Source organism: Electrophorus electricus, chromosome 1 (assembly GCF_013358815.1).
Source record: "Electrophorus electricus isolate fEleEle1 chromosome 1, fEleEle1.pri, whole genome shotgun sequence".
Taxonomy (NCBI): domain Eukaryota; kingdom Metazoa; phylum Chordata; class Actinopteri; order Gymnotiformes; family Gymnotidae; genus Electrophorus; species Electrophorus electricus.
This window is the reverse complement of record NC_049535.1, coordinates 17161933-17181932: the sequence shown is the minus strand read 5'-3', so window position 1 is coordinate 17181932 and position 20000 is coordinate 17161933. Positions and strand designations below refer to the sequence as shown.

General features: G+C 41.7%; 3 protein-coding genes across 3 annotated transcripts in view; 1 reads left to right on the top strand and 2 right to left on the bottom strand.

Annotated features, from left to right (window-relative positions):
* Positions 1 to 732, top strand: part of c1h17orf67 (chromosome 1 C17orf67 homolog) — a 3050-nt gene extending 2318 nt beyond the window's left edge. The window contains 1 exon segment of the mRNA XM_027012377.2: positions 276 to 732. The gene's annotated coding sequence lies outside the window, so the exon portion shown is untranslated.
* Positions 733 to 1572: 840 nt separating this feature from the next.
* cbx8b (chromobox homolog 8b) lies at positions 1573 to 4298 on the bottom strand. Its single transcript, XM_027012310.2, has 5 exons — positions 4119 to 4298; positions 3951 to 3994; positions 3615 to 3680; positions 3402 to 3468; positions 1573 to 3095 (listed from the first exon to the last, which is right to left on the bottom strand). The coding sequence occupies exons 1-5, from the start codon at positions 4185 to 4187 to the stop codon at positions 2226 to 2228; spliced, it is 1116 nt and encodes a 371-aa protein (XP_026868111.2). The 5' UTR covers positions 4188 to 4298; the 3' UTR covers positions 1573 to 2225.
* A 6292-nt stretch (positions 4299 to 10590) lies between these two features.
* Positions 10591 to 15462, bottom strand: LOC113578871 (E3 SUMO-protein ligase CBX4-like). The gene is made up of 5 exons (XM_027012379.2): positions 15161 to 15462; positions 14923 to 14966; positions 14298 to 14363; positions 12773 to 12839; positions 10591 to 12320 (listed from the first exon to the last, which is right to left on the bottom strand). Exons 1-5 carry the CDS (start codon positions 15227 to 15229, stop codon positions 11001 to 11003), a joined length of 1566 nt encoding a protein of 521 aa, XP_026868180.2. The 5' UTR covers positions 15230 to 15462; the 3' UTR covers positions 10591 to 11000.
* Positions 15463 to 20000: the final 4538 nt, after the last annotated feature.

The window sequence follows — 20000 nt, the reverse complement described above, 5'->3', positions numbered from 1 at the left end:
TTCGTCACATGTTCAGATTAAGGATATCCATAATAATGATCTTTTTAACTAGGCAGGCATGCGAGCTCGATGTTTTGTTTGGTTTTTTGTCCGTTTATTTTATTAGTCATGGCCGGAAGTGGTTCTGCAAACTGAAAAACTGAAATTCACGTTGAGCTATTTTTATTTTCAATATAATCTGCAATCTTTTATATTCTATATGTGCTAATGCCGAATAGTATGTCGACTTATATAATAATTAGAATAAATATTCATGTTTATTTTTAAATCGGCAGGTGAAGGCGATAACGACTGTGACGACGACGAACCTGATAATGACGCTAATTGCGAACGCCGCTAGCCGGACATTACGACAGCAAGCGTTGAAGAGGCCTGCACGCAACTTTCGGAGCATGCAAAGGAAATTCTGCCAGTATAGCAGAAACAGAATATCCGATATTTATCCAACTTTACGTAGAGGACTATAATTAGTCATATTAGCCTACCGAGGGAATAAAAGATTCTAACATAACATTCTTTAGAGTAGCCGAGGGGAACCGTCCCAATAAACACTTGTACTAGATTTTATGGTAATTGCCTCTTTATTCTGATCCTCTTTTCATATGCTCGAATTCTACGTTTTAATGCTGTTGGGTTATTTTAAATATTAAAAAAGCTCCGATGCAAAATAATTCTTCAGAAATTATTAAGACACGGTATGGACGAGAACGTCATATCAAGCGTCCCGTTTAATCTGTGACGGTTTTTTTTCTTTGGTTTTATTAGGTCTCACAATAAATCGCATGTTAAAGAGTTTAGTTAAAGGATAACGTGCCTACAAGACCGACATACGCGTCTGGACATAAACGGTGCAAATCTCGCAGAGTGAGAGTGTGTCGGCCCCTACATGCCACTGAATACGCGGACTGAGCGTCTCCGTTTACTAAAGCGGGATCGCGCACATTTTAACGTTTCGCTTAGCAAATTAATGAAGTCGACAATACTTGGCACCTTAATTTTGCCCCCCGAAAAGACTTAAATCTTATAGATATACATGTATACCTATACAAAGTCGCAAAATAAATTAGAAATAACACTTCTAAAAGTTTATTCGGTCAGCAAGATATTTTAAACTAAAAAAGGCAGTTAGTAATTAAGTCGCTAATATTTAAATATATCCTAATGTCCAATTAAAAACAGCATGAATAAATGTTGAGAATTTTATCTGACTAAAAAAAAAAAACAAGAGTTAAAAACATTAAACAGTTAAGACTGTCAGGAACGTTTCTGTTTATATTTCCATTATATCGTTTACACATGACTGGTTGCTCTCTTAAAAATAGGACCAAGCCACTTGTTGGTCTATAGCGTGACTGGCATAATTTAGACAACGCGCACTGTACTCAAGTGAAAAATGTATCTTTTAAAAATTTCACACACGCTCTCTGTCTGTCATATATGTACACACACACACGCACACACTTACGGGAATACTGACTAGCTTGAGAATGTATCTGAAGTATGGCTAACTCATTTTGGAAAATCAAATAAATAGATTCATTTGGAGCAAAAATTCACCGAATAAGCACAGAGTCAACAAGAACATCACATATAATGCGCAAGCGGTTGCAATAACCTTACAGAAAACAATTACATTTCAAATCGCCTATCTGACGTACTCTCAGTCATTATTAGTGCTCCGGATAATTTATACCGAGGAACTTCACTGTGAAAATTCTCTGCCAAAATACATTGTGTAATTTAACTCGTAGCCTACTAAACTTTTCAAGTTTAACGAAGGCCCACTTTAACAAAATCGCACATTTTCAGTATGCTGGCAATTAAGTAAATAAAAGAACTAAACTCAGAAGTACTCATCTGGGAAGCAAATCAGTAGCTTAATACATTTAGTACACAATTTTCGATAAAAATGAAGTCTGCTTTACAAGAAGTAAATGTGGGAACCGAATATACATATCTAAACACAGTTCTATTGACAACCGGTAGTCGTACACGCATCTCGACTGTGACCATTTCTAGCGCATGCAAATCTCTCTCCACCAGCCGAATTTAACAACAGCGGTGCCATTACATTTAAATACAGGTTTCAGTGTGAACACAGAAAATGGAATAAAATCTTGATATCTATATACAATATACAGAACATTTTGATCACCGATTTATGAAAATAATGGGAGAAAAAAAAAATCTAATTACATATTTAGGTATAGTTGACAGTCATCATTTCATCTCTTGTCTTTAAAGAAGCCTTTGTCTGTGCTGTTCTCTTTGATAGTTACAGTCAAAAAGTTTGTCGTCACGTCTGTGATGATGACCTTCTCCACATTGCTGAAACAGGGGCTCCAAGCATCCTCCTTGTCTTCCTCCTCCTCATCTTCCTCCTCGGGTTCCCCGAATATCCGTGCTACAGGAATCTTGGCGATGAGGGTAGGCTGCCGCTGCTGCCTGGTCGCATGCGCCCCAGGCTCTAGCGCCCTCTGATGGCTGAGGTGTTTAAGGTGCTTTAGGTGTTGCCGGTGCAAACCGCTGCCATGTTCTCTAGTCCTGCACTGCTGCATGTCCAAATTCCTTCTAGAGGAGTCGAGGCTCCAGTCCACGGAGGGGACGGTCGTGTGCTGCTTGTGGGGATACAGAGGGGACGTCTGGTGTCTGTGGTCCGCTTTCATGGCTCTCAGATCGGAATGACCGTCCTCCTCATCCTCCCCAAGGCCAAGCCGTGCCATCTTGGATGGGATGCCAGATATGGACTCATCCGCCCTCCTCCTGGCCTGGTCTGGGTGCAGGCTGCTCGGAAATCCCTCTGGGAATCGGAGCTTAGGCTTCCGGCCTCTCTTTTTGGGTGTGGGTATGAAGCCATCGGAGCTGGGTCTCGACGAGGGATGTGGGCGATATTCCCGGGCCGGTTCTGGAAGGGGGAGCCGCACACTTTCACCTCTGTTGACTGTGCTGGGGGGAAAGATAGTTGGGACCACTGCACGCAGACCCTCCCGAGCCCTTGGGGTAACCAGAGGCTCAGGGCTGGGGTACGTGACTCGCATGCTCCGTGAAGATTCACCACGGAACTCATAGGATCTTGCTTTGGCTTTTGCCTGAGCCTATTAAAAACAAGAACGAGCATGATTATTTAGCTGCAGAAATTATAATGAATTATATACAACCACAAACATTTCCATTAACAGTACATCTGAATTTAATTATATTCATTAGTGCTTTAAATTTAAAATGACCACATGGGTCTCATTTCATTAAAATGATAACGCTAATCTATCTCCTTACATGCAGTAATTTATAGAAGAATGAAAGAAATGGAATTCTTTCTGGTACATCTGGTCGTTCATTTCCATCTTTAAGAAACAGCACCGATATCGTTCGGACCTGATAGTTAAACTAAAGCCACCAACCTTCAGAAGGAAGGTCTTGAGCTTCGGTCCTCTTTTCTTGGGTCCGAAAAGCTCCCTCTCACGTTCCCTGAAACGGCATTGATGCCCACTTGAGACGAACCAAAGTGGCAACCCAGCGCAGGCTGCCATGCATGCGCGAGGGGAATTTTCACATTCACAGCATGTAACCACTGAACTTGACGCCCCGGCCCGCGACGAACGACTTTCACCTACCTCTCTTCGAAAGCGGCGAAGAGCCGGGAATCCAGGATATTTTCTTCGGGCTCCCAAGTACTGTACCTATCAGGAAATCAGAATATGTTCATGCAACTGACAGTCGATCGGATTTCAAGTTTGATATGAGGCGCCGCCTCTGTCGGGCAGCTAGCACGGGCGGCTAGCGTGTGCAGCCTCCAGTCTCTCGCGGCAGTGTGCGCCTGCAGCGCGTGCTTCAGCGTGCCTGCCAGGGGACGCGCGCCTCTCGCTAGCTGCGTTGACAGCCATTGTGGGCGTCTGAACGAGCTAGCGTGCTAACAGAGTGAAGCAGAGAGCGCGTCTGCCATTACTCACTTCGGTGACCAGCCCTTCCATTTCACGAGATATTCCATTCGACCCTGTGCGTGCCATCGGATACAGAAAAGAAATATTTGGTTAGCGTCAACCTGCGGCATGACAATACGTACAAGGAAGGGAAAAATGCAATGGTTACGTCCCGACAGTTTGACGTGCAACACGTACTCTCCTTATTCGCCTTTTTATAATCGACTCGGCCGCGAAGACCCTTTCTCCGACGGCAGACAGCTCCATGTTTACCTCTCTCGCGCTACCGTTAGCTTGCGGAGAGGCTTAGGCTGCGCGAGCGAGTCCGCCTTCTCTCGCGTTCAGAATTCCAGGCAGACCATAATACTCTCTCTCTCTCTCTCTCTCTCTCTCTCTCTCTCTCTCTCTCTCTCTCTCAGAATTCCAGGCAGACCATAATACTCTCTCTCTCTCTCTCTCTCTCTCTCTCTCTCTCTCTCTCTCTCTCTCTCTCTCTCTCTCTCTCTCTCTCTCTCTCTCTCTCTCTCTCTCTCTCTCTCTCTCTAGTGCACGGCAGAGACGTCATCACGTTCTTTAAGCACGTTGCCGTGGCACCGCTGTCGGGCGGAACCGTTCTGAAGCCGGCCATTGGCTCAGCTGTTGCTACGTGCGCGGGGTTGCTTAGTGAGGTGGAAACGCACGTTTCATCTGATCAATGCTTGACAAGCACGTAAGATGGAGGCTATGCCAGATGAACTATATCTATATATCTATATATAACTATATATCTGTATCTCTATATATAACTACATATCTATATAACTATATATCTATATCGATATTTATATCTATACATCTATATATATCTATAACTATATAACTATATATCAATATCTATCTATCTCTCTCTATATATATATATCTATATAACTATATATATCTACATCTATCTATCTATCTATCTATCTATCTATCTATCTATCTATCTATCTATCTATCTATCTATCTATCTATCTATCTATCTATCTATATCTATATCTATATATCTATATATCTATATATATATATATATATATATATATATATATATATATATATATATATATATATATATATATATATATAACTATATATCTATATATCTACATCTATATAACTATATATCTATATCTATATGTATATATCTATAACTATAACCATATAGGACTGGTTCATTTTGAGAGAGTGAATTTAGCCATCTCGCAGTAAAACAGCCAGAAGCCAGGATATAAACCACACGGATTATTTTTAATGTGAATATATAGTCTACGGATATATCTTCTACTTCGCCATTCTTGTTATATCTAAGTTTATTTATTTTATTCTATGCGACCAAGCTGTCAATTTAAGTAAGAAAAAAAATCGAATATGATAAATAAGATATTAAAAAATAAAATAACTTTTAACTATTCTACCAAGTTTATCTTAAACTATGTAGGTCTACGGCGACATAGTTAATAAGGTAGCCTAACTGAATAGTCTTTTTAAAAATTGAAATACATTTGGATGCATTGTTAAAAACAGTTCTACTAGTCTTACGGTCAAGGTAATCCGAACCATTTGCTTGAAACTAATCGGACAGTCCCTTGGTAAACCACTGCCTACTGATGACAACCTGTGACAAAAAAAAAAGTGTGACACATTTTAAAACTGTGAGTGGAATACCACAGAGTTTCCAGATTTTCCCATTCGGCTCTATTACCTTACGTGACGATTTAGTTTTATGACCATGAGTATGCTTTTTCATTTATTTCTAGATTTATTATAGATTAGCCAACTGTTTTAATTTTCGTTTTCTGTCAGACTACCTAGCAACTGATGACTGGGCTGGAATGACTGAGTCAACGAAAAGGCCCCCTCCAAAAAAGGTTCAGCAGCTGCAAATGTATGAACCTTCTCTAACTTCAACTGCAAAAGCTCAGGACACATTTCAAGTTACTATCGACCGAGTAAAAAGTCAGTTAAGTTAAACAGCTTTTTAAAAAAATTTATGTCAAGTAAAAAAAAATATCTCAAAGACTGTAGAGTCTGGCATGTTTTCAGAAGGCATAAATGTTAAATTCTGTTATGTTTAACCTAATTATCGGACATGTTTCACATTAATTGCAATAAAAAACATGTGATGAGACTAGTCAATACAGCATCTCTGAGTCCGCTTAAGACTGACACAGTACACCACCACATAGAGCGGTTTGCTTAGCGAGCGAGTCTCCTGCTGTAATATTAGCAGAATAATTCTACTAATATAACAAGAAGAAGAAAATAAAAAAAGAAGAAAAAGATTCCTAATAATAATAATAAGAAGAAACGAATAAGAACATCGCGTATTAATAATTAAACCTTTCTTATCGATGAGAGGTGCTGAAAATAGTGTATAACATTTTTTTTAATTGAATATATTTTGACGTTAGTTGTCGCTACAAATTATAAACGTCTTTACATCTTAGAACGACTTATTGCATTTTTAAAAATAAAGCAATTAAAGTATAAGCTTAACAAACTCACAAATACGCGTAAATAATTGGTTAGACTTCATCAATTGTGACGGTATGTGCAACGCATTTAGACCAAATTACACTGCCGAAACTTTTTCACGCGGTGCAGCCTATATCTTCGCCGACGTTAATGTCAAAGACCTTTTAACCATATGTATGGTTTCGGATCCCAGTCTGGCGCGCTGATTACATTTGGAGAAGAGCAGTCCGGTTTGGGTTTGTGTAAATCACATTCTAAAGTTGCGGCTCAGGTAGTTCGCGAGAACTGATTAGCGCGGGGCCTCTTACAATTATGATGTTTGCTGAACCGCCCCATTCTGGCATTCATTTAAATTTATTTATTTGGCCTAAATGTTAGACTTGGCCTAACATTATACAGAAGGCGGGAAACGATCTTTGATTGAATATCTTCTTACTTTTTTGAAAGAACTGCGTAAATAATTTGATCACTCGTGAACAACAAGGTTGTTTCAGTTTTAATAACAATAACAAAACGCCTATTCGAGTTACAATCTATATCCTTTGTAGAGCAATATACATTATTAAATCATTTTGAATAATGCTTAGGCAGGCGTGGTAAAACTATATAACTGTCCCTTGCAGCAGATAGAATTACACGTGAAATAGGATTAAATAATGTATCGAGCAAATGGACATGGTTACGTTTTCGCAAGGGCGATAAGCAGGTAACGTTTAATCTGAGAGGAAGGCGTGCGGTAAAGGCTGTCTGCGCTCTTCTGCGCTTGCGGAAGGCGATTGGTCGCGTCGGTGGTGCAGTGCAGCAGTGGTTGCATCCGTATATGGGCGCGCGGTCGAGCTGTAAGAAGATTATTGGTTCGCTAGTTTCTGGGCAACGAGTTTTGCGCAGCAACAGAAAAACTGCACAATTTGCAAAACGGAAATTAGGAGAATAGTCTGTAGATTAGTCCGTATTTTATTACATCTTAATTAGATTTTTGGTCAGGTATTAAATTGGCCACTTAAAGTGGGTGGTTTTAAAGTTACATTTAAAGTTAAGTATGGAAAACTCATAATTTTTTAGAAGCATTACAGTAGCCTAAAAATTATTTAATTAGGCTATTTGATCAGTGGATCTTTGGTATCCAGTCATGTGTTGTATGAGTTGAAGAAGACAGTTTTCTTCTTCGCTTCCTTCTTCTTTTGAAAAAAAAAAGATCTTTATGTTTCTCTAGGTTAGAAAAGCAGGCAAACAAATAGAGAATAAACCAATTTAAGGAAGAAAAATTGTATTCAAACATTATTGAACGAAATATATAAACAGCCTAAAATAGCCAAGTTATAATGTTCTGCGCATTGCATATTATTCGTATTTAGACTGGTTAATAATATGTGCTGTTGTCCATATTCATGACAGCTCGTCAAATCAGTTCTGAATGTCCCACTGACTATTTCGAAACGGTTTTGTATGAATATTTTAAAGCCTTAGAATGAACCCATTTTAAAGGGAGAATAGGCGTGTCTCACCCCTGTGAAGTGTTGTGGTGACCTACAAGTAATTATAATATTTTATATTAATATCAAACTCTAAGAGATCTGATCAATTAGTATTCTTCGTTCCTCAAATCAAAGTTCTTTATACAGATAATCCAACTAGCGCTCTGAGTTTGAAGTAAAAAGCGATTATGGCTTTACCTAACAGCCTATGAGCTTTATACTTCACGCTCAGCACGGATTATGTAAAAGATTCAAAGTAATTATGCCATCATTACACCTGTCTAATTGACGTATATAAGGTCATTCTACATTTTTACGCAACACGAATTAATCTTCTTCGTTTAACTAATTTCGACAGAAAAAAACGTGCAACACGACCATATTTGGCTGTTGCGAGTGCCAGAAAACCTTCCTCTGGTATTGCTACTAAATCACACATTAACTGGACCGAGTGGAGGAAGCCATTTTATATCGCAGGCGCGATGAAACCGCAGCTTGTCTCTCTGCTCCGCATGAGACGAAATGGTTGATGAGTGAACCACCGCGCCGACGGCCGCTTTAGTCAAAGCCTTCTCAAAACGGAAGAGCGCCCAGAGCCAGCGGGCGAAGAACGCGGTGCTGATCTTTCTCCCGAAAACGTTTGCTGGCCGCCATGTTAGCTGATAAAGTATCGAAGTGCAGTTGTGCAGCCGGGCGGTTCTCCGAGTGTCGATATCCTGCAGCTCCGCCACCGCGCATAGGGCACTCACGACCCTCTGCGCCATGCCGCACGAAGTCCCAGCGAGAAGACATCGATATTAGTCATTGTTTCATCTTGGGGTTAGATTAACTCAAGAAAAGATATCGACGATTATTTGTGTTTATTTTAAACGCCATAAAACTTTAATCAAGAATTGATTAACTTTTGGGGGGATTTAGCTTACAACATTTAAAGAACAGTCTACATTTACACCATTTTTATAGCTTGCAGTAAATGGTTGTTTGGAAACACTCTTTCTGTGTTTTAAAGTTTTAGATAGTCCACATTTTGGATTTGCTGAGCTACTTATCCCGTTGTTAAAAACTTTTAGTTCGTAAAATGATTAGTTCAAATAACAGGCCAACTACCAATGGTTATAATCCTGTGCTTGTTTCGTTTGGCTAACGAATATCCTTTAGTTGTAACTATCAGCTTTTTAAAATTACTTGATACTGCAATACAAAAGCTGCAATACAGCTTATCGGTCTAACCGTTTGCCCGTGTGCTGTGACAGCTGTAAGTAGAATAAAATGACACAGAGGCTTACAACTACTTTATGAAGCTTAATAGAGGTTTCCTTTTGATGTATATGCGGTTTCCAAATGTCGGCTGGCATCAACTAAACTGAGAAACTAAACCTATTTCTGTTGCTATCTAGGAGATGCAGGCCTTGCTCTCAAAGCCGCAGGTCGTTAAAATGATATATAACAGCCACGTATAATCACAAATGGATAATTTGTTTAATCAGTTAACTAGTTACCTCTCAAGGCATGAGTGTATCCTTCGTTTAGTGGGTGTACTCAGTTTGGGTCAGAATTTAAATAGGCGCATTCTGTTTTAAGTATAACCAACTATAACCAAAAATGTTACCACTTCGCAATCACGATAAAGGAGCAAGTATGCAAATAGATGCACGATAGTGGCTTTAACACATTTTACAAGATTTCGTATTTTTATAAAGATTTTTTATTTATTTTTTGCTAACCCAGAGAGGTCAAGGGCCGCCAAACAGCTAAAGGCCGGCTCGGAATGATCAGTATATCTAAGGATTATAATCTGATTTAAACGCAGTTCCGACTTCTCAAATCTTTGGTTTCGGGGTAAGGTTTTCCTAATTTTGCTCACTTAAAAAACAGAACATAAAGGATGTCTGTTCCTAATTTTGGTCTGGTGCTAATTGCGGATAAATCATGTAGCCTTATTTTAAAACGGTGAAGTGCTCAGGCATATACACTACAAGGTAACTTGTTCCCATGTACGCAGAGAAAATATATTTTCCCTCCAAACTGCCTAAGGGTTTATTTACTAATAGACTAATACTAATACTCATGTCTGTTTACCTAAAAATCAGGAGCAACGTCATCTTCATGATATCTCTGGATAAAAACAAGTGCACCACCTTTTTTAAATAAACTTTGGATGAAGGAAAACGCAAGGAAGACTGTAGTGACACGGCGCATTAGGCGGATACCGTACAGCTCGGCGCAATAACTCATCACCTAAATACTAAACCCGCACGCAGAGAGCTAATGGAACCGATACAATCAAGAAGCTCTATGCGCATTGGAAATACATTTAGTATTTCCAGTTTAGACCCTAAACTGTATAAAATTTACAGTATAAAAAAAATCAACGCGACGCTTCCGAAGGCCTTGACATGGTCGGTGCAAATCATGAGCCCGGAATTTTCCCCCGGACTGCTGAACTCATTCATGATCAGTAGACTAGTTTAACGCAGCGTAAAGTAATGTCCACTCCAACTGTGATAAAGCTTAAACACTCCTCAGTTTCTCTGTCCGCCTAAAGGGACAGGGCAAAGTACATTTCGATACTGAGGGACAACATAATTACTAGGGGAAAAAAACGATCTGCACTTTTGTTTACATGACCTGAGCTTTCATAGTTACACGTTGTACCCACACACGTGCACGCACGCACCCACATACAGACACTAACTTGAGAATCTAGTGACACATCAAAAATATGCTTTTAATGTGCTGAGATGAAGCTAAAGCACTTTACAAAGTTTTGAAATGTTAAAAGAGAGAACAATAAAAATCATTTAACATTACATACATAAGTGCTTCATAGACATATTAGCCTTCTTATAAAGCATAGCGAACAGAAACAAGCCACTGGAAAAACAAAAGTGTAAAAAACATGTTTTGTTGACTTATATCACTAATATGGAATAGTTAGCAAAATTTAGTGGAATTGTATGCAGACTGAAAAATATTAAAACCTGGACTTTATACTGGATCATTCTGAAAACAAATGAGGTGATCTTCTGAAATCTGAAGACCAAGCCTACTTTATATATGTACATATTCACAGAGTTGCGATGTCAGTAGTTTTGTTTTAAAGCTGTCAGTTCTAGACAGTTACATATTCCTTAAATGTAACTGTAAGACAGTTTGCTGTGACGTCTGTTATTATTATATTCCCAAGAAAAGGTGTAAAAGGCGTTTCTTCCACCGTTATCTCTGTCTCTTTCTCACACTGTTCAGAGTTCCCATTTATCTGACAATCCATTACAGAATTCCTCTCTTTTCGTGATCGCGCACAGCTAAGATCTATGGGCTCGTCCTGGCTGGAGTGCTGGAATTCAAACTTGCGTCCATTTGTTAGCTGGTGACCATTAAGGTTTGTGGTGCAGTTCTGACACTGACTTGTCCCTGTGTTTGGTGCACTGACGCTCTGAACACTCACGAACCTTTTAGCCTCCCCATGGTCCCTGTCCAGTTCTGAGCACCTCTTGTGGGCCCCCTGTCTATTCCTTTGATCTAACTGCGAAGGGACGGCCTTTTCAGAGGTCTTTGGGCTCAGGCAGGATTTGGTCGTCAGCTGCAGCGGTTGATCCTCATGTGTTGAATGTTCAAGATTCCGGAACTCCTGTTCTTTGTTCACCTCAGCTGCCACTGGCCCCGACATAACTGAGTCAGGGAGGGTTGTTCTATTCATAAGTCCACAGAGGGGAGGTTTGTCCTGACCTTTGCTGTCCTTTCCACATCCTAGGCTCTCAAAGCCATGCTTCTTGGGGAGCTTGTTTTTTTCGTTATCGACGTCCTCGGCCTTGCTCTCCGGCAGCTGCTCTGACTGCTTCAGGCCTCCATCCACCTCCCCACCTTTAACCCTGGCTGCCTGGATGCCATTTTCCATGTACTTGCTCATCACGATGACGATGCGTCCGTTTTTGTTCTTGTTCTTCACTATTTTCAGCTTGCTGCTTATTCCGTTCGCAGGTGCACCGTCCTGCTTAACGGGAAGCTCGGCGCTGAGCTCTGGTTCATGGCCTCCGCTGTTGAGCTCCATTGTGAAGTCCTGCGCTTTGCCGAGGCATCTAGAGTCCTCGTCCCATTTCTGCTGCAGGGTTGGAGGGAGGCTCCAACCATCCCTGCCCACCTGGGGCACCGCGGGCTCCTTTGACCTATCACACGGCATCTGGTACATTTTGGGGTCGGGCTGGTAGTGGTGGTGTTTCTTGCTGTTGAGCTGGTAGTAGTGCTTCTTCTTGCCATTGGGGACAGTACCACCAGGGCTCTCGCTCGGGAGCGGCTGGTATAGGTGGTGCTTCCTGCTATTCAGCTGGTACTGCTGCGCCTGCGCTGGGTCCATGGCCATTCTAAGACACGCGTCGTGCGGCGCCTCCTGCAGACCAGAGAGGATGCTGGACCTCCGGGCGAACGAGGGGACCTGACACATGGACAATAAACCATAAACTGCAGTTTGAAGGCAATGACCAAATCAAATAGTTATTTACACAAGAACAATGAGGCCTTGGTTACAGTGTTGTTAGGTGTGACCACACTGTACTCATATCAATACTCATATTCTCATACTTGTACTCAATATATGCCTAAATACACATTTTACATAGAGAATGACACGGCTGTACCGTTCATACAATCATGTATATACAGTAGCTTACTACACTCATGTATACACATAGTATACACAGATATATTGGAACAGTTTGTAGTTCTGTAGAAAAGGCATAATACTGTTGTATACAATACAGACAGCTTAAGTTCCCCTATAATAAAGAAACCCTCCAGGCAGCTTCCATTGCCAAGCACTGGGCAAGCGCCAAAAAAACCCACACAAAAAACAAGAGAAATGTGTGTTTGAAGAGGTCACTCGCTCACCTGTATGAAGGGCTGCTTTGGTTTCGGGCCTCTTTTGCGATAGCCCAGCATCTGTTCCTGACGTTCCCTGAACACAAAAGAGTAAACAGCCTTTTAAAAAGCATACAAGCATTTTCAGATCTGTATTTTTTCCCCCAGTGATTTTCATATCTCTATTTAGTATACATTAAATGCCTATTTTAATTATTCACCAGGCTGTAGTTAGACTTTAAGAAATAGTTTGACTTTAGGAAATGTTAGTACTTCATTAAGAATGATCACTTCTTTAGAACATAAGCCTGATGATATATATGGTACATAAACAGCAATATACAGAATAATATAAAGCTGCTGACCACAGTCGACACAGGACCACACAACAGTAGGCTACCGTGTCAAGCTTCCAGACAATATAATGTAATTTGGCGATACAGGAATAATGGATGCGGCTGTTTTGACAACCTAGGCTTTGATTACTGGAGTATCGGAAAAAGCCTGTGACTGAGCTGGAGTGAGAAGACCTACGCCCTACACCAACTAAACTGACTAGTTTATTTCAGTTTCGTCAAAATAAATGCTGTGCTAAAACTGGTCGCTTGCACCCGACTAACGAACCGGGCTTTTTGGTCATTAGGGTCAGCAGCCTGGCATTTGTCATACATGATCTACCAGAGAAAGAAAGCGTGCTTTTTACGAAACGGGTTATTAACGCCTCTCCCATCGACTCCCTTTCTTCCTCTCCACACACCCAAAACCTAATTAGGCGGTGGAGTAACCGCATACACTCGGGGGAGGCGTGCAATTATTCACAACAGAATTGCCCATCGCGAAGGGAGACGGCTAATGGCGCAAGCAGATGCCAGTTAGAGGTCCCGAGCGCTCGGTGCTAATGTGAGTGGAATTTCGGAAGGCGGGGAGCGCAGGGGGTACTAATGTATGTACCGACACGGAAAATCGCCTGTTTGCGCTAGGAGATGGCGCCTAACAGTGTGCGTGAAATACAGGTTTGCGGGTGTTTTGGCCCGTGTCTGCTATAAACCTCAAATAATTACTCTAGATGGGTACGTGCTGCATTTGCATATTAAGGTAGCTATTAAGGAAGCGCAAACGTGGCACGATCCTAATAATGGTCCCTTCCCCCATCAGAAGCGAGGAACAACTGCATGCAAAATCACACACTGGAACTTGTTCGTGCAGTTTAATCAAATGAGGTTGATCTGTAAAATCGTTACGTGAGATGCTATCATACTGCGCGCCTGTAAACAGCCCTGTCTAACGGTGCGCGCGAAGCTTGACATTGCCGTGGCGTGCACATGCGATTCAATTCAGTCCCAGTTCAGACGCGCCTGCGCACATTTTCTCGCGCTCGTGTTTCCTTGCGCCCTCCCTCTGTCAGGCAGAGTATGAGTTAGATACACGCACGCACGCACGCACCCTGAGCGACGCGAGGGCAGCAGCCTACTGTGATAGTGAAAGCTTTACCCCGCCTCCCTGTTTTACTATACAAGGTCAGCGCGTGAGCCGAGGCTGCCGTTCCCTACCTCACCTGTTTTGGAACGCGACAAGGAGGCGCGGGTCCAGAATATTTTCCTCCGGTTCCCACGTGTTATACCTATAAAGAGAGGAGAAAATAAGGGGGGGGCAACGCATGCATGTAACCAGCTCTCTCAACCAAACCCCGTTTAACGTGGCTGTCACCTTAACCGTTAACGGAGAGAATGGTAGCACGGGCTCTCTTTGCTAAATGTCAACGCTAAATATTTAACAACTTATGCACTGATCATAAGAAAGAAGTCGAATATTGCAAATGTATGTCATATAAAAACGCTATGGGCAAAATGAAAACTAAAAGCGGTCTCGTGTGATACGCGTTAAAAATATGGCACGCAAAGTAAACAAGCAACACCGCACGTGTCCTCATTTTGAGGCCACGCAAGCTGCCTCACCAAATACTTCATGCCTGTTCAAATGTGCATTCGTAGTATTTGCGCGGTTTAATCCTGAAACCAGTTCTCTCTCTCTCCAAAGTGAAGCAGCAGAAGACAGCGATGGCATTCGTCGCACATCAGCGGTGAGCGCGGGATGAAGTTCTGCCTCATCTTCCCTCCCTCGCACTCATTCCCTCGTTACCCCGCAGCTATAGGAACGGTAAACGTTAATGTAACACTCACCTTGGGGACCAGCCCCTCCACTTAACCAGGTACTCGAACCTTCCCTGTAAAGACCGTAAAAATAAACGTCAGTTGGGATGTGGAAGGTCCCAAAACATTAACTAGATTATCCGAGTTCTGAAAAAAAGAGAAAAGGACCTGAACCGTGTCTCTGTGTCAAATCTGTAGTTTACCGATACGGATGCGTTTTGTGCTTTACAAAGCCTATTTTAAACACGACTTGCAAACGTTACCAAACCTTTCGGATACGTTTCTTCTCGATGCTCTCCACGGCGAAGACGTGCTCTCCCGCGGCGGGGAGCTCCATTTTCACTGCGAGACGGTGCTTCGCAAAACAAGGCGCAGAAAACGTCGTTCAGCGCGCCTTAGTGCGTCTGTCTTCCGTAGCGAAAGCAACCATGGGGGCTTTTCTCGTTATATTCCTTGCACCGTCCCTATCCAAGAAGCTGGCCGTGTTGCCAGGCGGAATCGGCGTGAACTCTGAAGCAAGCTGCAGAAAACACTTCATGCAAATAGGCATCGGTGTGACGTCTGGTAGGGCAGGGGCGGTCTCGTGGCAGGCCAGCCCCAAACCGCGGTTTCCAGAGTGCTCGAGCTCGCTGCGCTACACAAGCACGAAGCGTCGTTTACAGCTTCTCAAGTGGCGAGCAAAATTCTTCTCTTGTGACGCAAAGGCGGCCACACGTTTTGTAGTCATTTTATGTTCAAAAGACCCTCCCTGTCTTTAGCATTTGCAATAATCTGGTAAAATATATCAATAGCATAATATTTATAGCCTAGATATTTAAACAGAATTTAATTGTCTATATGGAGTGTGTAGCAAAAGAGAAATGGAGAGTGTGTGTGTGTGTGTGAGAGAGAGCATCAGAACTGGAGAAAGAGAAAGAGAGAGAGAGAGAGAGAGAGAGAGAGAGAGAGAGAGAGAAACGCAATAGGGCCAGCAAAATACAGTAAACATTTTTATCGTAAACAAACTGATGGCAATTCAGAGTTCAGTCCAACAAAGGAACAACATCGATCTAGAATGTTCAAGCTTAGAAGTTTAGACAACGTGTGTGTGTGTGTGTGTGTGTGTGTGTGTGTGTGTGTGTGTGTGTGTGTGTGTGTGTGTGTGTGTGTGTGTGACAGAGAGAGGCTATGCCTAATTTTGGTATCGCGTAACATTAATTACATAAAGATACAGCACAAAATGTAATTTTATTTCTTTACTCTTCTTCTGTTCGTGTCTGGACCTGTTCTTTCTTTTCTTTTCTTTTTTCTTTCTTATTAATTGTTCTTGTCATTATTACTATTTTTACAAGAACATATTTAGTCACACGCGGGCTGCACCAGTTACTCTGTAACAAAAGGGACAGATTTTATTTATTTTTTTTCCTGGAAAGACATTTTAACTGCTACTTTATTTGTGGCTGCATCTGACCATGTTCCTGGCAGATGAATATGCAGCAGAAATAATCCAAAAGTAACAATGCAAACACATACGTCATAATCGATACGTAAATTCTATGCAGGCAGCTTCCACGTGCAGTATAAATCACCTGACCTGAACATCATCTATTCCAGTAAATTCATCCTTTTGCCAGACCCGCGAATGCACCTCTAAGCATCACAGACAGCGCTTATTCTCCGATCAGCTATGGACCACGCGATGATTAAATAGCTTCTGCTCTATGGTGATTCACACTGTTCGTTCAATATGACGTCAATAAGCGACGGTCAAAGCGAAACACTCTTATAGTAAAAACGCAGCCACCATTCCACAGGCCGGCTGCACGTGGCATTCAAGCATAAGTGGCCCGCGAATCTGACAGATATCTGGGTCACCGCGGTAAGCTTTCAAAGTATTCAGCTAGCGCATCTGTATACGCCTCCGTCATCGGTGTGCCAACGGGCAACGGCTAGGGAAGGACTGGTGAAAACGCGATTATGACTGGAGACTGGACGGGTGAAAACCTGCGGGTAGTGGATGCTTGTGCTATAAGCCTGGGCGTTAAACGCTATAACGCGCATATGATGCTTCTTTACCGAGGACGTAGGAAAACGTTCGCAAAAATTCAGTACAAGAAGGGTTAAATGGTCACGACAGGCGCCGCTCCGCAGCCTATTGCAGCCGGGCACGACTGCTTTTCCTTATACGGTCATACACATCGAGCAGCGCTGAAATAACTGTGCACCTAATACATGATGTACACCGATGTCTCACTGTCGCCCGTTTGAATGTTGAGTACAATAATAAAAGTTCCGGCCAGCCGAGAGAGATTCATGAAAACAGCTCAGAATATCACACAGCAAACATTTCTGCTGTCTTGCGCGAAACCTGTCTTCACTGGGAACAGAAATAGCTAGCAGGTTAAGAATGTGCGCACAATAAAATCTCGGATTATTCCTTTAAAATAAAACAGACGAGAGATGACGTCTGATTAAATATTAAACAGAGCGAGCTGACATCACATTTCAAGACGACCTAGTACAGTCTAGTAGAGCTTACGCTCGCTCTTGGGTCATATGTATAATTCTTGTGTAATCAATTTTATAGCAGATTAGAATCGGGATTTGTTTGGGGCTGTCGGGATAATGAACGGATAATATAACGGCTTCTAAAAGTTTGTTCCTGAATTCCTTTTTTTACTGTTATATTGTAGTTTTTAATACCAGATAAGCCACTTTACATATCTGTTAACTTATACACAAGTTGCACTGTCAGGAGACAAAGATAAATGCTTTATTAACATAGTCTCAAATTGTCGGGGGATATGATGGCGATTTATTTTCCTGCAAGAACATTCAGAAGATTTTTTGACTACACCTGTTCATGAGCTAACGTGTTCCAGTGCAAGAAACACATCAAGGGTTAATGGTCTTTAACTTTATTTATCCGACATTACGAGGCAGCCTCTCAGCCCAGTAAGTTTACTAAAGCGAGCTGAAGTATTTCGCTCAGGTTGGGTGGCTGTCCAATTAAGCGCCAATAATAATGTGTGAATCCGCGCGTCACCTTCTGAGCCTCGCTAGTTAAGGGTGCAGACAATCCCAGCAGAAAATTCATTTTAACATCAAGGTGCAGGCACCTATAACCTAAGTATGTTTTCTTTCAAATATCAGCTCCTTCTGCGCGTTGGGGTCGGGCGCGTTGGGACCTTCTCTAGTACTGTGTTAGAGAATCATAAAATACGTACCAAATAAAACGTTTTGCGTGCAAAGAAATACAATTAAGAATTTAAAAATAAGCATTAAAGAGAAAAATCTGGCACCGAGGAGTTTGTAGTAAAAAAAACAAAAAAAAACGGGATCTACGGTACAGTCTCGCCAAAGAGATGACGAAACCGAAACCGTGTCGTGAGTTGTGCTTAACTTTGCCAGTGCTCAGAGCACGCGACCTGTTTTCTTTCTAACGCCTAATGCTTTTCTGCAGCATCAACTTGTGCGACACACGGCCCTGATCCCTGAAGTCGGACCTTTAGTTCTTGCTAAATAAAAAGCTTGTAGTAAAAAAAGAACCTTTGATAAAATGTTATATCTACCTTATAACATTGTACCCAATTAATTTTTACCTTTTTATTGCTTTAATAAACATGATCAGATAAGCAATTCCCTGGTGTATTTTCATAAATAAGTATAACAGGGAAGGGGGAAAAAACACCTGTGGATAATGTCTTTGTGGTAAGGTCAAGCCTGCAGCCGATAGGGTCATATAACATGCAGAGGTTGTAGAAAATGTAGTGTAGTGTGATACACTGATGCAGGATGGAGACATCAAAACAGGAGAAAAATACAGCAAAATACAGACCTGGATCCTCTTTCCCAAACACTTCATATAGATTATTTTAAATGAGGTACTCACACTACCATTTAACAATGACACACATATTATGACGCTTTTGGGCCCTGATCCTTTTCAGAGTGACTACAACTTATCTGGCAACCAGAGCACTCCATGGCCGGTAATAGGTCAGTGGACCTTCAGGAATTTTGAAGCCAAGAGCACATTGTAGAGTGGAGAAAACTGCTGTGTGAATCATATGAACCACCCTAGATTAAATTAAAACTATTATCGAAAGACAAAAGGACAATACAGATGAAGCAAGGCAATTATCTTTATCTTTTTAAAGTCCATTTACTATTTAAGAAAATTAAATCGGCCGGGTTTGACAGGGCAGAACTCTCAGTGAACGCAGGAGGCTCTAGGGTCAGGGGGACACTGTCCAGGTTTCGGGTCGGAACTAAACTAGACATGGGTTTAGGGTCAGCATCGCGCTGAACACCACTGCTTGGGAGAGACTGATCTTATGCTTGCATGGGACACATCATAGCTGACAACCCACGGTTTTAGCGCACATAAAACCTCTCCTGCAAATCTGTGGCCATTCTAAAAGATGTGTACTCACTCCACAACAGGCAAGCTAAAACACTTAACTCATGTCACACAGAGTAGCTGTGTGAGAGTGACATCGTGGCCTCTGTCACTCCACATTCAGTCACAGCGAGAGCATAGGAGCATGTATACAATTTAAAGCATCATTATACAATGCACGAACTATTAATATATTAAAATTCTTTAGAATAAAGTTGTCAAATTTGATGTTGCTCTCTCGCACAAGAATCTGGTTTCATGTTTTTTCTGTAACATACATTATGTGATATAAATACTAGAAAAATTGTAAGGACATTGTACTTGAACTTGGATATTTGTAAAGCTGCTTTGTGATGCTCTATATAAATAAATTTGCTTTGATTTGATACACTGATATTGTGTCCTATACATTAAAAAGTGAGAGGAAAAACATCAGTTCACCGGCAGTCTTCTCTTTCTGTGTCTTTCTCTCTCTCTCTCTCTCTCTCTCTCGCTCTCTCTCTCGCACATACACACACACATACACACACGCACACACACACATGAGCGCACATACACAGAAATACACACATAAACATGAACGCAAGGTGCATCAGCAAACTCACTGGTCCTGTGTCATAGCTCATATCCGTGCAGAATGGAAGAATGGAGATGGACGCTGTTGTCACAGTGACTCACCCGGACGCACGGAGACGGGCCTGTAAGTGGCTTAGCGGCCCTAGGCAGA

What these genes read in the sequence shown, in the direction of transcription:
- cbx8b (XM_027012310.2), bottom strand. Translation starts at nt 4,187, where the DNA reads ATGGAGCTGTCTGCCGTCGGAGAAAGGGTCTTCGCGGCCGAGTCGATT. An exon ending in TGGAAGGGCTGGTCACCGAA is followed by an intron (nt 3,681 to 3,950) that starts GTGAGTAATGGC and finishes ATTTCCTGATAG; the next exon opens with GTACAGTACTTGGGAGCCCG. An exon ending in TCAAGACCTTCCTTCTGAAG is followed by an intron (nt 3,096 to 3,401) that starts GTTGGTGGCTTT and finishes TGTTTTTAATAG; the next exon opens with GCTCAGGCAAAAGCCAAAGC.
- LOC113578871 (XM_027012379.2), bottom strand. Translation starts at nt 15,229, where the DNA reads ATGGAGCTCCCCGCCGCGGGAGAGCACGTCTTCGCCGTGGAGAGCATC. An exon ending in AGAAGAAACGTATCCGAAAG is followed by an intron (nt 14,967 to 15,160) that starts GTTTGGTAACGT and finishes CGGTCTTTACAG; the next exon opens with GGAAGGTTCGAGTACCTGGT. An exon ending in CTTGTCGCGTTCCAAAACAG is followed by an intron (nt 12,840 to 14,297) that starts GTGAGGTAGGGA and finishes TTTTGTGTTCAG; the next exon opens with GGAACGTCAGGAACAGATGC.